General features: G+C 40.7%; 1 protein-coding gene across 6 annotated transcripts in view; it reads left to right on the top strand.

Annotated features, from left to right (window-relative positions):
* The window catches only part of LOC148037712 (uncharacterized), a 44,392-nt gene extending 24,546 nt beyond the window's left edge, over positions 1-19,846 (top strand). Inside the window, exons 2-13 of one of the 6 annotated variants that reach the window (XR_015690680.1) lie at positions 2,525-2,671; positions 3,921-4,036; positions 4,201-4,216; positions 4,307-4,461; positions 4,660-4,763; positions 16,119-16,214; positions 16,385-16,484; positions 17,417-17,465; positions 17,599-17,730; positions 17,806-17,879; positions 17,985-18,127; positions 18,368-19,846. Coding sequence is in view for 4 of the 6 variants with exons in the window: in XM_087676655.1 (XP_087532781.1) it covers positions 2,525-2,671; positions 3,921-4,036; positions 4,201-4,216; positions 4,307-4,461; positions 4,660-4,763; positions 16,119-16,214; positions 16,385-16,484; positions 17,417-17,465; positions 17,599-17,730; positions 17,806-17,879; positions 17,975-18,106 (1,121 nt within the window). In the remaining 2 variants the exon portion in view is untranslated. The other 5 variants (XR_015690681.1, XM_087676655.1, XM_087676656.1 and 2 more) reach the window with 5 other exon arrangements.
* The last annotated feature ends 440 nt before the right edge of the window (positions 19,847-20,286 follow it).

Below are 20,286 nucleotides of genomic sequence, written 5' to 3'. Positions count from 1 at the left end.
CATTCGTAAAGAAAAACACAGCAAACTTGAGCCAAAGTCGTGTAAATGCATTTTCCTAGGATATGGTGACGAGGGTGAAATGGGGTTTAAGTTGTGGGATCCCGAGAAAAGGAAAATAGTACACAGCAATGACGTTATCTTCTGGGAAGATCGCATGCACAAACAACCCGAAAAGACTGAGGAGGTCCATAGGGTTGTATTCCGGGAAGAAATACCTTTTGGACAGCAAAATGTGCCCGCTGTACATCAGCAAATACCTGCTGTAAATGAACCTGTAAATGCAGGAGATGATGCTGGAAATGATCAGCCAGCTATTGCCCATGAAAATGAGCCATTACATGCGCAGGAATAGTCAGGACAGCAAGCTGTTAATGCTGATTTGCAGGCTGAAATGCCAGGACAGCATGCTGAAAATGGAAATTTGCAGGAACAGCCAACAAACAATGACCATTGGGTTAGGAGATCGTCTAGGGCTACTAGACAACCTGACAGATTTGTTCCTGGTGCAATTAATGTGGCTGAGTATGTCATGTTGACAGATTGTGGTGAACCGTCTTGCTTCAAGGAAGCAATGGACAGACAGGACAACAAGAAATGGTATAAAGCCATGCTGTCAAAGATGGAATCTCTTGAAAAAAATGGCACTTGGGACTTGGTGCAGTTGCCTAAAGGGCAGAAAACCCTTCCATGCAAATGGGTTTACAAAATGAAAGTCACTTCTGATTCCTCACCAAAGTACAAAGCAAGATTGGTTGCAAAGGGGTACAAGCAGGAGTATGGAATTGACTTTGATGAGATTTTCTCTCCTGTAGTCAAGATGACTACATTGAGAACCATTTTGGGCTTGGTTGCAGTTGAGGATATGGAGCTCATACAGATGGATGCAAAGACTGCATTTTTACATGGTGATCTGCATGAAGACATATATATGCAACAGCCTGAAGGGTTTGTTGAACAAGGAAAAGAACAAATGGTATGTAAACTCAAAAGGAGTTTGTATGGGCTGAAACAAGCACCAAGAGAATGGTATCATAAGTTTGATACATTCATGCAGTCCCTAGGCTTTCATAGAAGTCAAGTGGATCATTGCTTGTACACCAAGAAAAGCATTCTTGGGCTGCAGTTGGTGCAGTCAGTTCTCTCGAGTAGAGTTACGCATTTTTCCTACTAGTTTTGGGCATTTTCACTAGTCACTAGGTGTGGTCATGGTTTACTGGGCAGCTCGGACATTAGTTTGGCAAGTGGTAGTGCCATGTGGTAGGCAGGAGGCTGGTCACTGATTATTTTATCATTTTTTGCAGCAGTCGGCTCGAGGAGATACTTGGACAACCCTTTTGTATATCTGCCTTCTTCATTTCAGCATTCATCAACTGCAGATTTCTGCGTTCTTCTGTCTCTTCTCTCTCTCTCCCTTTTCTCTCGCATTCATTGTCTTTCAGTCTTGTCCATATGCTTGCACATTTGCTGCACTCTGACAGTTGGATCCTTAATCCATTGGCTGGCTGTCTGATTCGCTGCTGTTTGCGTGATGCATGCTTGCCTATGTCATTTGGTACATGCTGACCACCATATCATTTCTATCCTCTACAGGGACTTGAGTTGTGCTGGTTAGAATCTCCCTTACTAAAACCTCTACTACTCTGTTCATGTCTGCATGGTCTCTTTGTAAAGGGAGAGAACACCAAGTGCATATTTAAAGATCCGAGGCTTTCCACCCAAAGTATGTGATTGATAAGGTAACCTTGGAATTTTACCATGAAAGGGAAATCCTTATGCAGGATGTATTATTTGAAACAACAGAGAATCTGCTCAAGTCCATAACTGGCTGTTGGTAGGCTTTGGCTGGTCTAGCATGAAATGTGGATCAGGTCCAAGGTACTCTTAAATGAAGGCTGACCTGAAAATTGGGGTGTATTATCCAATGACTGCAAGAGACTGCTTTTCGATCAGCTGCACTTGTGTAGATTAAGCGGCAAGGAATTTGGGCCAAAAGCAATGCCTGTAGAGTGTAAGGTATACTTACATAAGGAAAACAGAATAGTCAGCAAGGTTCTATACTGGCCCCTGTGAAGGTAGATATTCGTGTCCATGGTGTGCAATATAAAGGATTCTACAGGACCTGTATATGGTTGTAGCTATAGTCAAGAGCTAACCCTTTTAGTATCATATCTGCATTACAGATGCCAGTGCTGTGTGGAGTTCTTTAGTCCACCTAACATCATAAAGGTAGGTAGGAACTGATAAAACAGTTGGGCAGTATGGGGCACCGTAAAGGCAAGTTTTTCAGGGTAACAGGCATGTAGCTAGCCACTGAAGGTAAAACAAATAGTTAAAGAAACTATATTAGTTATTGTGAAGGCAGGTGTAGGTGGCCATGATGAGTGCAATATAAAATACCTTTATTTATCCGATAAGGTCAAAGCTAGAGGCGAGAGCTTACTCTTTTGGTTTTATGTTTGAATTACAGAAGCTAGTGTGATGTAGAGTTTTTCCAGGCCCATGGTAATACTTTTTGAATGTACAGGGGAGACTTCAAACATTGGAGTTGCTGGGCACATTTATGAAACTGACGACTTCTGTGACCATCGAGGAATGCAACTCGTTTTCTTAGGCACCTCATCATCCATTCCAACATTGAAAAGGAATAATTCGTGCTTGGCATTAAGATTGGGTACGTACTTCAATTTAAGGTGTATTTACTCAATTTCATTTATTTAGTTGTTTGTTTATAAGGGTTCTTGTGCTGTGATTTATAATTGCCTTTGGTAGGGTGATGCGCATCAATCTCGACTTTGAGCTTCAAGAGTTCTCTATTAAGGAAGGGGACGATCTAAAAGTCAAGCTAGCTGAATATAAACGATTACTTGTCGAGTTTGCCACTACTGGCTCTCCAAAGTCAAATGATGATCAAGTTACATTCTTCTTGAATAAGTTGCCCAAAAAGTACTTCAATTTCATTCAACAAATCATCTCCCAACCTCGGTTGCCAACCTTCTACGAGTTTAAGTGCTAGTCCTTTCGTGACGCAAGGTTGCATGATCAAGTCCACAAGAAATCCTCATCCCAACCTTATTCAAAGTAGAGGGGGTTGGTTGCCTCTTCTTCAAGAGGGAAAACCACCAGTGGCAAGAACTCGCAAGATGCGAAGGAAAGCCAATCAAAGGATTTGCACAACCTCTGAAGCATTGTCAGCCGGAGCAACTTGCAATTTTGGGTTAGGTCTATTTTTCCCTTTTGACTTTGGTTGGAGTTGGTGAAGTCATAGGAGTGGTTTTGAGAAGGAGAAATGCCAATCTCTTAGTTCTATATCTAGGTTTATTGATGATAGACTCAATGCGAAAGAGAAATTTGCCGAAGATCCCTTGGAACCCCCACAAACAGAATCTCCTTCCACCTTGTTTGATGACCCATGGGGAGCAGAATCACCCTTAGAAGGACAAGATGAGGAGTCACAGCCACACATTGAAAAACAGCCCCATACAACACGAGGAAATAGATACATCTATCAATGCCCAAGAGTAGTGCGATAGAGTGATAAAGATAATAAGGGCTCAAACACAAAGGTACCTGCTACCCCACTACCTGTTGACCTACCTGTAGTAGAAGATCTGAGGAAAGACTATGAAGGACCCATGCAGCAGCTCTAGTACAAGTAAATAAAAAATTGTTGTGGTGTTTTACTTCAATGTATCACAGGAACGAAGCCTTAGGAGGATCAACTGTGTGCGCTATCAGGATTCAATATTCATATATGTTAGAAAACCATGTCTTATACTGTTTGGTATTTTCATTTGAATGTTATGCACTGTCTGTTGCTCAGTATAAAAAAACTTTAAATGGCACTTAAGGCACACTCTAAGAAGATTCTCCAGTCATGCTATTTGATTTTGAATCCCTAACTCGTTTGCTATGCATCACAGATGGGACAATCTACTTGTTTGATTGTGGAGAAGGTGTCCAAAAGCAGCTGAATTTCACACCTTTTCGTCCAATAGCGATTGACAAGATATTTATAACTCACATGCATGGGGATCATGTATCCTTTCAAAATAAAACATCAGAGAAATCACTAAAAGATGACACGAGGCTTGTAAGCATTTAGCACCAGGGAAACAGTCATGCACAGCTTATTTGAAACCTCCTCTTCCTTTGAAACGTAGGTAACTTCACCTTAACGAAGAAGTGTTATACTGTTGCTAGATATTTGGACTTCCAGGTAAACTGCAAGTCCTTAAACATCATTACTGTATTGTTTTCTGACAGTGTTTATGAAATATTGGGTGAAGTATTGTTTGGCTGTCAATAGGCTTGTTGTCAGGTCTTGGGTTAACAACCTCAAAGGTGCAGCCCCTCAATATTTATGGCCCTGAAGGTTTACGGGAATGGGTACGGACTACTTTGAAGTCTTGCTATGGGAGGGTACATGTCAAATATGCTGTGCATGAACTAATCCAAAACAAGGTTTGTGTTATCTTCTGGTGCAGTATTTCGTATTTAAGTAGATTATGTTTTGTTTGATCTTCTACACTACTTACCATCTAAAATGAGTAATACTTTTAGAATCTGCAAGCACTTCAAATGAAAAATATGCTTATTAGCTTATTTCGTATACATGGCAAGGAACAAGCTTTATAATCTCAGTTTATAAACATATGGCAGAAACTCAAGAAAGAAGTCAAACGGTTGAGGATATCAGATGAGACGCATGAAGATGAAATTGTGGGGGAGGATATTCGCCCCTCCCAAGATGGTTTGTGGCATTTGTAAGTCCTCAAAGCCTATGTAGAATTATACAAGCATTGTAATTTCAGGCTATTTTCTATTTTCTTGTTTCATGAACTTAGCTCTTTTCTATTACTACTGCTGTGACCTTTGACTAGATATCCGCTTGTAAGGGCGTTACTAATCTATGGATAGCTGCCGATTTTGGACCATAGTTTGGACCATAGTTCATCCCTCTGAGCTAACAGCGTCTCCACAGTTGGAGCTGCCTGCAGTTGATTTCAACTAGTTTCCTGCTGTGTGGCAGATCTGCAATTCAGTCTTTCCAGCCCTGATCAAGGTATAATAGCTGGTTTTAAGCCTGGTAGACATTCCCTGGAAGCAAGATCATTGTCTCCCTTCCATTGGTAATGTTAGTTTCTATGCTTGCAATTTCAGGGGACCTTGGAAATGGTTGCATTTCGGTGGATAGCCACTTATAGCAGCCAGATATTTGCATTTTGTGTGGACAGCAATCTATATTGCTACATCCTTGGACCTCTTGAACTGCAGCCTGCAGCATTGGCCATTGACCACCAGGTCACTAGGTGTGAACATCACACCCTAAAAGGTAGGGTTGTTAAGGGGTCTTGTAGCACAAAGGAGCGCCAGGCAAGGGCAGTCAAGGTGGTCAAGGAGTCCTATAAAAAGAATTTTAAGGCTCAGTTGTACTACGTTTGTTGTGATCACCCCATTTGGACTCTAGGCCCTTGGCAGCTCACACACTAGGGTGGTTTGGATTGATATTATGGGACATCAGCGCTTGCTATGGGAGCTTGTTTGCAACTGATTTGAGGGCTGTCCATCCTTTTATGTTTCTTTTCTAAATGTGTGCCAGATTCACACCATAGGTGGCTTCTTCTACATTAGGTGGACTGATGCTCTCAGGTGTCGCTCCACTAATCCTGTTAGGCCTGCTCCATTGCTGTTTCTGGGTGCTCCTCTTCAACTCATTGTACAGTGTCATCTGGAGAGGGAAACCAGAGGCATTGCTGGTTACACTGTGTGCTGGTAACCTGGTGGTAATGCTTTTATATATGGATTCATTGCCCGCTCATGATTCACTCCTGGGTTCTTGTGTTCTTCTCTTTCTGTTCATTGTTTTGGTGTTGTGCGTTGTGTTTTCTTGCTTTGGCTTCATTAGCACATTCTCTCATGGTATTGGATGTCTAGTTTTGCTAGATCCTGGTGCTTTGTTTGCTGCATTTGGGCTGTTTATAGGTCTAAATTGCTGTGTTTTCATTTCATTGGAGCTGCTGATCATTGCTATGTTTATCTGTTCTCCAACCTGGCGGCCTGTTTTTGGAGGTGGTGACAGCATATCACTTGTCTTCCTACACTGAGGATCTGCATCTCTACACTGATGCCTTGTTGATTCATGCTAGCATGTCATGATTCGACTGTCTTTTTGCTGATCTGATTTTTACTGACAATTGACTGATCCAATTGTTGGCTTGGCTGAATATGTTGATATAGGCTGTATATGGTCGATTTGCTGTTCATGAAGATGTTTTGGCTGATGTGGTTATGTTTAGTGCTCCTGAAGTTTTTTTGACACTTGCGTTTTACCTCTTATACCCTGATACACTTTGCTCCTTTCCACCTTGGCTCGATCTTCTCCTTGGTAAGTAGTCTCTTTGGCCGCCAATGGGAGACTTCCAGTCTTTGCTCAAGTAGGCATGTCCAGCTGGGTGGAAGTGGAAAGTTGCCCAGATGTTTATTGGGGCCTTCTCAAGGATGCCATGGCTGCAGTAGGCCATGTACTAGTACCTCCAAGTCTGAAAGCAGCCAATAGAAACTGACTCTGCTTGCTATGGGATACTGTTAGAAAGAGGCCCAACTGGTTGCGCCTGCATATCTAGCCTTTGATGCTACTGGTAGAGTCATCACTCCATGGGATTGCCAATATTCTACTATACTTTCCACCCTGCAAATGCGGTTTCTTCCTCGTAGGTTGAACATAAGAGACCAAACCCTCTTGTAGTTCTTGGCGACCTCTTTGATGATGGTGTATTGGAGACATTGGCAGCTAAGACCTAGGCCCACATTGCGAAATCTTGTTACACTCCCGATTCCTTGCAGCACTGCCTTCCTCCTTTGGTGTGCCGCTTGTAATATGGTCCTTTTGTCATTCTTGAATCTCTTGTATTTGGTTCATGTATGATGGCCTAGAGCCACCTTGCACCTTGTAATTTTGAAATCTTGTATTGAGATTAAGTAATTGGCAATTACTAATGTGCAAGCTGCAAAATCAACATTTGAGTGGGTAATAGATTATAAAACATGTTACCTAGGTTGCACAATGCATTAGATAATCAAGATTCAAAATATAAAAGCCACTAGTCCCATACCAAAGTAGAAGCACGATTGTCGTATTTCTTCCACTAAGAGACAAGCTGAAGCTGTCTCTTGAAGCCTAGCTGTGGGTTGGCCAAAATGAAGAGAATGATTGTGGAATGCTAGCAAAATATCCTTTGCTCTTCTCATCATATCTATATCATCCCCTGTGAGGCGCCTCATGTACTCCATGAAGCCCTCCTCTAACTTCTCGCTAGTGTACTACTCCTCGCTACGCCAAAGGGGATGCAAGATACGTGTGACAACATGGATTGGTTTATGGAACCAATCCTATCACGCATTTCACACTGCACGAATCTCATCAACCCTTCAGAGCAAAGAATGATAAATCATAGATAAAATAAGTTAAAAACTTAGAAGTTAGAATAATGATCAATCATCAAGGAGTCATTAATACCAAATAATTACATGTGTAAAAGCTAAACAAAAACTTACTTGTCTTGGGATAAAAAATTGTTACGAAGCAAGACCGTACCAAGTTTATACATATACTTATATAGAAGCCCAAAGTACTTCTCTCCATATCAGTGATGTGCAATACAGTGTAAATAGGAGTGAGACTTTTCACCAATGCCTTTGCCTCAACCCACCAACTCTCATTTAAAATATTGCGTCTAAAAGCAAGAGCCTTTGGAGATTCTCACTCACTCCATATGAACCATTCCTGACATACAATGGTCCGTATCGAATTTGAACGAACCCGTATCAACCTCTCCAATACAATAAACATATAAGCAAATCTAGTGTTATTGGCTAGAAACATACTTGTGACGGACGGCCTCTTCTTCACAAATCTTACTATGCTTGTTGCCATCTTGAAAATGTCATCCATCCAAAATATTTGCCCAACATCTTCAATAAGCAAGTCAAGGCGCAATGGGATGCACATGGGATCTATACTATACTAGAAAACTCCTCCTCAAGCATAAATTTGAATAGAAACACATTTCCATTCGGGTCCTCTCACAAGATTGTAGTTCAAGGCCTGCTGAGAAGAACTGGAGCACATGGGCCTTGTTCAACACCAAAAAGAGAAACAAGCTCACAACTGCCCAACTGGAGTGTTTAGTGTTTTGCCATTGCAATCTTCAGCTTCTTGAGAGAATTGCTATGTCCCCTGAGCCTTCACATGTAAATCGGTAATGATTAGTATTACGTATAATTAACTTTTTAACCTCATCCTCTACCATCGCCTTAGTCTCCTTACACTCTGGTGATCAATATTTAGTGTTTTCTTTTACTCCGTCACTCTGATTGGTAGTTACAACACTTGAGATTCATCTTCGGTGGACGTCACTCTTTGATACTCCATTGCTTTGCCCTTGGGTATTCTGTACACTTTTACATTCATTTACAACATTCATTCACTTCAAAGTTTCTTCTCTCTGTGTTTGTCTCTATGTTTGAGTTTTAAGTTTTGTGTTTAAGATTTGAGATTTTGCTTGTCACTGTCCGAGTCTTGTGTGTTTTAATTGTGGTTGTACATGCTGTGTTTTCCTTAGTATAAACCCTAGCATATCTTCACATGGTATCAGAGCTGATGCTTTTCTAAAGAGTATTTTGTGGTGATTGTGAAGGCTAGTCTTTGTGTAAGACTCACACGTGACTCGATTCTGACTCGTAATGTTTTATGCACCTTTTTCTAGGGATCCTATAATGCTCTATTGGGCTTCTCTATCATTGGAGGTTGTGAGAAGGTGTATGGTTCGGAGGAGGAGGTAGACATACCTTCACCTTTGCCATCTTCTTCTCCACATTTTAGTCACCTTATGGAGGAGTTTTGAAGAGTACTTGTGCATCACGTATAGATTGGTTTATACTTCTCTAATGAGTGCTACTACTCCATCTGGACGGATAAGTGAGACTAGCCACCTCTCTGATCTTGGAGGGACCACGACATTGGGCGTGTTTGGCGATCCATCTCCTTCATCATAGCCAGAATCTATGTTAGGTTCGTATAATTCTTTTGAGTCATATGAGCTAAAATCCTCTTTCATTTCTCCTTTTGGTGTTCAGGATTCGGATGGTTTTTAGTATATTAACTTTAATAGAGAAGGCTCTTGAAGCAAATATCCTTCATTGAGTATATCTCCACCATGTGTTTTATTTGAGCAAGTAAACCATATTTCTCAACTTCCTCTCATCCCACCACTATCTTCTTCACATTTTGATCTACTCACATCTTCACTTCAAAACCTTGGATTATACTCCATTTCTGCCCAAAGCACACTAGGGTTTGGATCTTCCATATCCGCTCCTAGCACTTTTTCTTTCTCTATCCCACAATATACCTACTCTCCATTCACTATACCTCTTGGTGCGTTGTTAGGGGAAATGACACCCTTTAATACTCTACGTTCCATATATCCCCACTTTACCACATCCTTATCCTTTGGAACGGTTATGATGGGCATCTCCCTCTCTACCCTCAGACACTTACATCCCCCCCCCTACACGATCTTTCAGGTACAGGGATATCCATGCTTTGCTTATGGACTATAGTTACACATCTCGTGGGTCACTCCTGCACAGGGATTTATGTCCTTTGCTCCACTTGTCCCTATCCTTTCATCTTGGGCTCCTTATGCAATTACCACGCCTATACCCAGATTTCCCTTGTCCACCTTTGGAACCACTGTGCACACTTCTTGTATACATGGTGGGCACTCTGGGATTACTTTTCTAGTGTACTCCACTTTCCATCCTATCCCCCTATCCACCCTACCTTATTACACACATTCTCTATCTCCTAGCACTACCACTCTTGTTGTAACGGCCAAGAATGCCTTCATGGATAAGACACGTTTTAACGGGTCAAATTTTACCACTTGGTTGAAGTTCATGCAACAAGTGCTTGAATTACAAGGACTTTAGAACCTCGTTGGTGGTACCCGAGCCTATGCCGGATCGTTAGTTATCTCACCCTAATCGCATCTGTCATTGTAGAGCTTGACATGCCACAGCCAATGTTGAGTTAATGTAGGGGTTGCTTCTTGAGTTTTGCTCTCAGTTACAGCATTTTCCCCTCGCATTTGAACATTGGAGTCATCTTATTAATCGCTATGCGGCATGAGATCGCACTCGACGTATCATTCTCGATTTTGAGCTTCAAGAGTTTTCCATTGAAAAAGGGGATGATCTGAAAGTCAAGTTGGTTGAATATCAGCAGTTACTTGTCAAGTTTGACACTATTGGCTTCCTGAAGTTAGAGGACGATCAGGTCACGTTTTTCTTGAATAAGTTGCCTAACAAATACTTCCATTTTATTTGGCACATTATATCATTGCCTAGATTGCTGACCTTCTATGAGTTTGAGTGCTAGTTTTTGCGTAACGTGAGGTTGCACAATCAGGTCCATAAGAAGTCCTCCACACACACCCATTCAGAGGGGTGAGGGTTGGTTGTCTCTTTTTTTGGAGGGGAAACCAACAATGGCAAGAACTCGCAAGATACGAAGGCAAGCAAAACAAGGGTGACACCTCTTTCTTTGATGGAACCAAAGAAACATGACCCCTTTGGCATCAAATTCACAAGAAAAATAGGTTTTGCACACACTGCCAGAGGTCAGGCCATGTGGACAAGGAGTATTGTACCAAGGCCCATGGTCTTTCACCTAGAAACCACAACAGATTGTTGCAACTACCTCCGCTCCGGTTGGCTAGTTAGTGGGGCTACGCCTCCCATTGTTGCATCATCTACTTCATCTGTCCCAGTGGCTAGTGGACATGTGACACGCAAACAGCCTTGGCGCCTATCTCTTTCACTACTCTTGAAGGCTTAGCTGATTGGTTTGCTAGTGACTCACCTATTGCACTTTACGTATCCATTCATAGGGCATCCATTGCACCTTATAAGACCCCTTTCCCATCTCAATGTACGTGATGGTAGCCACACACTTAGCCTTCCCATTTTTAGACTTCCACTGCATGCTTATATATTCATATTGTCTTGCAGATTGCTTTGCTTTTCTTTAGTTTGGCTTTTGTTTTTTTGGACTTGCATTTTATGCTCTGTTTTGTAGGCTTTTGTATTTTAGTGTAGGGCCCACATGCAAGTTTGTACCAATCGTTCTTGAGCTAGAGACAAGAGCTATGCACCGTTTCTTTCATTGTTCCATCTACATTTGTTTCAATTTCTAGCACCTTTTGTTTTTCTATACCACATGTTAGCTATCCATATGTGATGCCACTTTGTACTTAGTATATCGTTAGCAAGAATGCACCCTTTAACATTGTGTCCTACACATACCGCAAGTAAGCACATTTACCAATATCTTTGTGTGAAGATATGCTAGGGTTTGCACTAAGGAAAACACGGCATGTACAACCATGATTGAAACACAACCTCAAATAGTGACAAGCAAAACTCAAACCCTAAACGCAAAACTTAAAACTCAAACACAGAGACAAACACACATACCAAGAAGGGAAGGAACCCCCTCTCAACCTAGATGTCAATGCTGAAGAAGGAAGAGGAGCTTGATTATGTCGGGTCTATGGCTGGGGACCGAGAACCATGGGGATGAAGTTGATAAAGCATCCCTACTAGAAGAGCGAGGATAGAAGGCACTACCATGATAGCATCAAGAGAGATGTTGCACGATCTGCCGCAAGAGGGAAAGCCTCCATGCTGGTAGAAGAGTAAAACTCCAAACAAATGACTTAAATCCTAGAGTGTTGGATGCAAATGTGGAGTGTAATTTTTTAAGTTATTGAAAGAAAAAGAAAGAAAATCTATGTTTTGAGCAAAATATGGAGGGATGGGAGGAGTATGAGAAAAGTATCTACCAATACCATGCCTATGGAAGGTCTACTTCGAGAGCCTCCTCGATTAACATTTGCATATTCAAACCTATCATGATCCGGGTTTTGATTCGAATGACTCAAAAGGGTTACACAAACCTATTGTGATGAAGAAGATGGATTATGAGTCATCCCAAATGCTACTTACTCTCCTTGATTGAAGAGGTGGCTAGTCTCACCTGATGATCTGGATATATTAAGGGCAAGGTTTTTAGGAGTTGGAGAGCGGTAGCTGCAACCATACCTAATGCACAAGTATTCTTCGAACTTCTCGTCTGTAATGAAATGTGTATCTAGTCAAGAAGAAGAGGGTGAAGGTGGAAAATGATCTTCCTCGTTGAATTCACAATGCCTCATTAGGGTCTCCAATGATGGAGAAGCTTGATAAATGTCAAGACACAGAAGGATCCCAAGAAGGAGGAGTTTGAAACATTGCTAATTGGTTATGTGTCATTCATGTATCTCATAAAAACCAAGCTCTTCACTGTAGCCACATGATACTCATTACAAGAGCACTGGCTTTGATACCATGTGAAGATATGCCAGAGTTGTTTTGCATTGAGAAAACACGGAATGTACAAACATGACTAAAGCACAATGACTCAAACAAAAATGCAAAATGCAAAACATAATAATACAAACACAAGCAGAGAAAAAAGAGAACTTTGAAGTGAATGAATCAATGCTGTAAATGATAGAAAGAGTGTACAAGATGCTCAAAGGCAAAGCAATGGGAGTAGTCGGAGAGTGACAACCACTGGAGATGGATCTTGAGTGCTATAACCACCAGTTAGTGCTGAAATTATACTGAGAATGGAAGGGCACGGGCTGGTAACCAAAATGCAGCAATTTGGAGGGTTGGAAGTGGTAAACATAGGTGTGTACCACTTGGAAGATGATGTCAGCTGATTAGTGGCAGCAGAGGAAGATTGGGCGATGGTTGATAGAGGGCGATCAAGTGCTGGGTGCAAGGTTGTCACGTCTGATGGTGTCCGATTGCCAATTGGTACCGTCGGATACTAGCACAATACTATTCGGAGTAATAAATCTTGGACCTACATCTGATGCTATATCCGATGAAATATTTTAAAACATATAATTCAAAGTCTATACTTGATGTTTGGACTTCATACATTTTGAGACTTTACTCAAAACTAAGTGCAAAAGAGAGTTGAAACAAGACTTAACTTTGAAGACTCAAGAATATAGTATGAAATGGTAAACCAACAATTTTATTATGAGCCAATGGCACTCTTATATAAAAAAGGTTTACAAAAATGAATCATGTATGTTGTAACAAAGATGATCAATCTCATATGAGTCATGACATAAGCTCTAGAGTCTAAGTACTCATATCACTCTCGACATCGGAGCTAGAAGCATTCTCACCAGTACTCAAGGAGTCATTTCCCTCAACAAAATCACCTTCACTGAGGACATTGCCTTTTTTATCATACTCATGCTCTCTAAGCTCTACACAGGAGCTAGTGATAGGTGTATCGGGGCAATTGGTAGCCAAACGACTCCCACCAAAAAAGAGGCTTCACCAATGGATCCCTCTTCCAACAAATTGTGGAAGAGAAAGCAGTGCCCCTTTGGTCACTATAGTTTATGAGCTCTTGGAAAAAGGCACCATGGTGCTCTTCTGCCAAAGCCTTTGAAAGAAAGGCATCACGATTGGCAAGGATATTTGCATTCATAAATAGGGAGGGCTCCTTGAATGTGGGATGCAAGAGTTCTGCGAATCCATGGATGGGTCGCTTTGTCTACCCCTATCTCTTCTTAATCAAAAAGAGAATGTCATCTCTTTTTAGCGTGGTGTCCAAGATGTCACTATAAAGGGATAAAAGAGAAATCTAGAGGGAGAGAGAGGGTACATCATTCTTGAGACTAAAAATTCAAAAAAGAAAAGAAAAGAGGTTACTACGAAGAAGAAACTTTCTTATCCAAGATGGTTGATGCTTCTATCTCTGCTATTTCCTCTGCCATAAGATGATAGACAAGGCCAATAGTGGATTCCTCTGTGTCAGTCATGCGAAGCACCTTGTATATGGGTGTGACGACAATGACAATGCCCCTCACATCCATCCAAAATTCCTCCTTCAAGCAAAGCCCTTGAACTGCCTTTGCTTCTACTTGACTCAATGAGGATTCTCCTTCAAGCTACTCTTTGAACTTGTTGGACATGATTGTCTTTTGGAGCTTGTTGTGAACATCATAGATACACTCCAGGAGAAGCCACATGGCCACAAAGCATGTCTTTAAAGGCTTCTTCAACTCCAAGTTTGAGTACGAGCGATAAATCACAAAAACTTGGACCTTGCTGTTGATGAAAGTGACAATTGTGCAAGCATCGTCCACAATTCTCTTCACCCACTTTGACTTGCCTGTATCTTCCATAAGAAGATCTAGGCAATGTGTGGCGCATGGTGTCCATACTATGGATAGAAACTCAGCCTCAAGTTTCCATCCGATAGAGGCGTAATTAGAGGCGTTTTTCGTAACAACTTGCACAACGTTTTGCGCACCAACCCACAAGAATCAAGATCACACATAATGGAGTTAGAATCAATATGTTTGGGAATTTTCAAGTAAATAAATTAATAAATTTGGGAAGTTGTAACTTGCAAGTAAAACAAATCAATTACCTCAATGAAGGCTTGCCATATATGCCGATACATAAAGGAGCCCGTGGTTCTCCTTCCCCTTGTGCCGGCATCCACTACTCGTAGGAAGTATGTACCAAGTAGGCAAGAGACAAGGATATTGATAATCCCTCTTTTTTTTTAAACGGTTGCTTCGTCCATCGGATAGGATAGAGCATCTGTACTTTGCCCAATCGGCACACACAGGCTCAAGTGAGTTATCAATTTCCTCTCTCTCCTCATCAAGCTTCCTTGTACACATATCATCTTATGGGACATCATACCATACCTTGCATGGACCTATGGCGGCAATGGCTTTCACCATGCGCTTCCATTGATCCACTTTAAGGATGTGGAAAGAGATTGCACTCAATTATAGTGCATGCAATGTCTATTTCAGCTCGTCTTTGCCTCTCTTTGAGAAAGAGAGAGGATCTGATACTTGGCTTGTTTCTTGGGCAAGTGTGGCTTGCCTCTTTGGCATAGGTGCCCCACTTGAATGGCTCCTTGTTGATGGGATAGAGGAGGCTTGTCCAACGGAGAAAATGGAGATGGCTGGAGAGGGATCTTGTTCATGATCCGAGGCCCCATGATCTGAAGACACCACCTCGTGGCTTGCCCTTCAAATGCCTTTGTGCTACTTCAATGGCAAGTATTTTTGACAACATTCTTGGTGGACATTGCCGAGAATAGCGGGGCATGGTGTGGCCTCCCCTCCCAATTTGCATATGTGAATGAGGAGACAGGTGACGGATGAGGTTTGGATCTTGGGGCAATACTTGCATTGCCACTTGAAAGTGTTGGATTTCTCATTCACTCACTCGAAGTAGGCACAATGCAAGCAAAAGGCCTCATGAAGTGGAGGTGCCATTGATGATTGGACACACACACACACACACACACACACACACACACACACACACACATATATATATATATATATATATATATATATACATATATATATATATATATATATATATAGATAGAGAGAGAGAGAGAGAGAGGATGGAGACTCAAGAAGATGGATTTGGAGACTCAAGGGTAGAGGGTGGAGTGATTGAGGGAGTAGAAAGGGTAGAGAGGTTGAGGGAGTAGAGAGCTTGAGATGGCAAGAGTGCTTGAGGGAGTAGAGAATGCTTGAAGGATGAAGGAGATGGGGAGAGGGAGAGTGTTTTAGGGTTTAGAGTTGGTGAGGAAGGAAGGGGAAAGGAGAGAATGAGAGAGAGAGAGAATGAGCGTATGTACTATGTACTATGGGCAATAGGTATGGGCCATGGCGTGGGTGGCTGTGCAGTAGCCAAACACAGGCTGGAAACTGATGCCCATGGTGCTGGATAGCAGGGTGGTCTCTTGCAGCAATAAACACAACAAATGGGTCCTCCTTGCAACGAAACACCTAGATAGTAGTAAGCTTATCTCTTAGATTAAAGTATTATAAGTTTAAGATTGATCTGAATTCCTTGCTTTCAGACTGACTATACGTAACTTGCTTCACTTTACACATGTTTATGGTTCCATAGGTTGGCATTGATTCAGAAAAATGATGCAGAATCAATGATGAAAAGTATGTAGTAAAAGCTGGCCTTTTACAACACAGTGTTCCATGCTGGGGCTTTATTGTTCAAGAGCAGAATCGACCTGGAAGGTAGATACACAGAACTTCTTTCTCTTTTGATGTGCTTTTCCAAGGTATCTTACTGTATTGCAGTGCAAGTTTATTGGAGAGTCTTGTGAACTGCTTTGTAGTTGGTCTCTTGTGAATTTGCTGCCACTAGGATGTAGTCAATGGCTTCCAAACTTCACTCCTTGAATCAGATTCAATGTAGATCGAGCAGTTCTAGCTGGAGTCCAACCAGGACAAGACTATGCATTGCTGCAACAAGGCCACACTGTAACTTCAAAAAATGGAAAGAAGGTGAACATACCATAGATCACTGGGTTGAATGACTTACTCATTTAATGTTCATGTTTTTGTTATTTAAGAGTAAGTGCTAAGCTCTTTTCAATTGTAGTTTGATACTTCAACACTCTATAGACTATAAATCATGAGACTATACTAAGCAGTTTTAGATCTATAGTACAATCTTCAAAATTTGCTGGAATAGATGTCCTTTGTTTTGTTTGTGAAGGATTCATTGATTTCTCACTAGATCATCATCGAATGTTGACATGAGAAGCAGAACTTAAGTTAGCATGTCGAAAACCACCCAGAGGATATTCTTGTTCAGATCACAACTAGCCCAACGTTTAAGGCCCTTTCTTCACAAGCATTTGTGCATTTGGGCTTATTGGGTCAGCTACTGAGAGGTTTGGATCAATATGCAGAAAAAGATGCTTCAGTGTTACAGACCTATGAATTTCACCTCAAATTGCATATTGCATGTACAATGCTATGTCTACTTTTTCATATATGCCACGATGCTCACCTCTTGACTTCTCCTTACCGACCCCGTCGTACCCACAGCACAACCAACGAACAACTCATAGCAATACAGTTTTGGAACAAGAGCATATGAGTATTCACCTCAGTTGATTTTAGACTCCAGGATTACATATAAGCTTGGTATCAACTTCTCCTGTTTCATCTCACACCATAGTTACCAGGATGCTCCTTCATTTTCATCAACTTATTTTATTCAAAACTTTCATTCAACAATTTAAACTGGGTGGTCTCCCTATCTAGACACATTAGCCATTTGATCTTTGGTGTTCAAGAGCACTTTTTAACTTTTGCAAATGGGCATTTATTTGGATGCCTAGAGTTTAGGTGGTCAGTTTGTGCTAGAAGTAATCAGCCGCTAGAGATTTTGCATCCAATATGTTCTAAGTATGCCATTGGGATTTCAGGTTTTTCCATGTGATGTATTAGGACATCCTAGAAGAGGTCGCAAAATAGGTACTCTCCATTCTAAATTTTAGTCACTCTCTGTTTATAAATCTTCAGCTGCTTTGCTTCCTTGTGTCAAAGTTGGATGATTGAACTACTTTACAAAGGTAATTATCTTATTGTCTACTGGATATGGATGCAGTCATTCTTGGAGATACTTATAATTCAGATTCTCTGCTTTTTGCATCTCAAGGAGCAGATGTGGTTGTACACGAGTGTACAATCCCAGAGGAAGAGGCTGCAAAGGCTGTTGCAAGATCTCACTCTACTGCTAGTGTGTTCCTGCATCACCTATTCTTTCTTTAAATAATGTTTGTTTATCCTGTCATTATTAATTGTTCGCATGCAGCGATGGCTGGTCGATTTGCAAGGTCAGTAGAGGCAAGGTGCTTGATCCTTACACATTTCAGCTGTAAATATGAGGTGTGTGTGCTACATAAATGGTGAAACTTAACCGTGTTTTGTTCGAATCATGACATGGATGTGGTTGTTTCATTTTAAGTTCACCGTTATGATAGGGAAGATCAGACTTGGTTCGAACATCAGTTAAGGCTGCCAGGAGGGCTTTTGGTAATGGGAAAGTTTTAGCAGCAACAGATTTGCTGGCTGTCACAATCTGCCAAACAGATGAACCAGCTAAGTCAAACTAGTCAATGATGACCAATAAGTGGGTGAGTTAATCTTATGGACTTTCCTGTTGCATCTTTGCATGCTTGTACAGTTAGGTGTGCTTATGTCTAAAAAATGCTTATTTTTTAGTTAAACCTGGCCATCTGTTTTGGGTAGCTTCTCCCATCCTAAAAGCACTTCTTTGTTTGCACCTGCATGGTTGCTTTTGACATTGAACGGTTATGAAATCTCTCAAGTACATTCGTGACCTTAAGGTTTGCAAAATGCTGTAAATAATGCAGGGGTAGGCAGTATTATACTATGGAAAGCTAAAGTCGGTCATATTGGACTCAGTAATCCTATATGGGAAGGGGTATTGGAATCATTGTTTGTGTGTTTATGTACACTCCACTGCTGGGTTCATGTGCACTCTGCTGCTCAAAGCTAAATGCAACAGAGGATATTTGGGAATCACCAAATCTGGTTGGTTGTTTGAAACCTTACCATGGTTAACGCAACATACATTAGGGTAGCATGGCTAACACACACTATATATTAGGGTTTTCGAAACCCAGCTTTAAGAGAAGGAACTGAGCTTGTGTTTTGAATTCGCAAAGCTCACTGTAAAAGCAGAACGTATTACAACTGGTTTTTCTAGTAAGGGTGTGCTGTAGTAAAGTTAAGGGGATTTAGCCTGTTCTTAAGGGGAGAATTACCCCTAGTTAACTAACACATTCCAGGTTCTCTCTTTTCTTTGTTTCTTTTGTTAACAAACAATTCTCTGGTGCAAAGTGTGTGCTCTTGTTAAGCTTACATTTATTTCTGGAGGAAGGAGGCAATGGATGTCACATAATGTTGCTTTTAGGCCTATGCCTATATTGTACAATTGTATAATAACAAATACTATCAGAGATTGTGTGACCTTCTTACTATAATTGGATCCTCAAGCTAGTAGGGTGTGGAAACTTACATAGCAATGTTTCCTGACAGTGGGGAGTAGGAACCAGTGTTTCTTTTTTCTAAATTCATATAGTCCAAGAGTTGTTAAAAATGCATGAAAATATTTTTAGGCAGCCTTTTTTTTGGGTTAAAAATTCACTTTATGTGCTCTTATTGAGATAAGATTTCATGAGTATGTAATTGTCAATTAGTTTTGAGGTGAGCTTGGTATCATTAGATTTTTTATTTGGGTTCATTTTGAGCTCAGGTTATACTACTATTAGTACCACAGAGCAATGCATTACATATCTAGCTATTGTGGCTAGTTAGAAAGGTCAAGAAAAAGCTGCATTTTCAATAACTAAGCATGAATTTGCAAAAACTGTTGAAATAGAGAAGGCTCTTAAGGATAATAAAAAATGGGAGTAATAGCTTTTACTTGTTTTGTAAATCAAGAGAATGTGTCACGAAGGATTCTAAGTTGCTTACAAAAGAGACTAAGAAAAAAGAAACTAATGACTTTATGAATATACGTAAAAAATATATTTGAGGACATCGGGTAAATTGCAACATGTTTCATCTAAAAAAGATGGGTCAGATCTGACTTGTTCACAAACTTTAGCTTGTACATAGTGATGTTTGTGGTTTGATGTTTTTGTAATTACCTATTGCTTGTGACTTTCATTAATGATTACTCAAGGAGTATATGGATATGTTCTTTGAACCAAGAAGACATACATACATGATTGGTTCTTTTTAGTAGAGGACGCTCAAATGTATTATCAAAAGATATAGTTTTCGAGCCTTTTGAGCTTTCCAAGAAACCCATTTTTTATCTTATTTTTGATACAAGAGTGAATGATGTGCTTGTTTAAGAATGCCCATATTGTGTCAAAACAATTGGTATAAACATTATGTGATGATAAATTGGATATACCTCTCTAGCCATATTGGACTTCTCTTATAGTGTATCTTATGCATTAGATTGTTAAGCTTGTTTTTTTAAAAAAGAGAGAGAGTTGGGAAAATTGGATGGTTTTGCAATTAGAGTATAATGTAATTGTCAAGAATAACACTTGGCTCTTATATAGTTTCTTCTATTAAAAAGGCCATTCATACTAATTAGGCTTACAAGTTTCTCCAATAGGGGTTGGCATAACCCCTCGTCGAAGGTTTAAATGGTATTTGGAGAAGATCCAGCAGAAAATGGTCAAGTGGATGAATTCATCCTTGACGTTGGTAGGGCGAATCACTGTGATCAAGAATGTTCTCTCTTCACAGA

The sequence above is a fragment of the Lygodium microphyllum genome, chromosome 4 (genome assembly GCF_053477565.2).
Source record: "Lygodium microphyllum isolate KBCC chromosome 4, Lygodium_microphyllum_v1.1.10, whole genome shotgun sequence".
In the NCBI taxonomy this organism is placed as follows: Eukaryota; Viridiplantae; Streptophyta; class Polypodiopsida; order Schizaeales; family Lygodiaceae; genus Lygodium; species Lygodium microphyllum.
The sequence above is the reverse complement of the archived record's forward strand: the minus strand, read 5'-3'. Positions and strand labels throughout refer to the sequence as shown.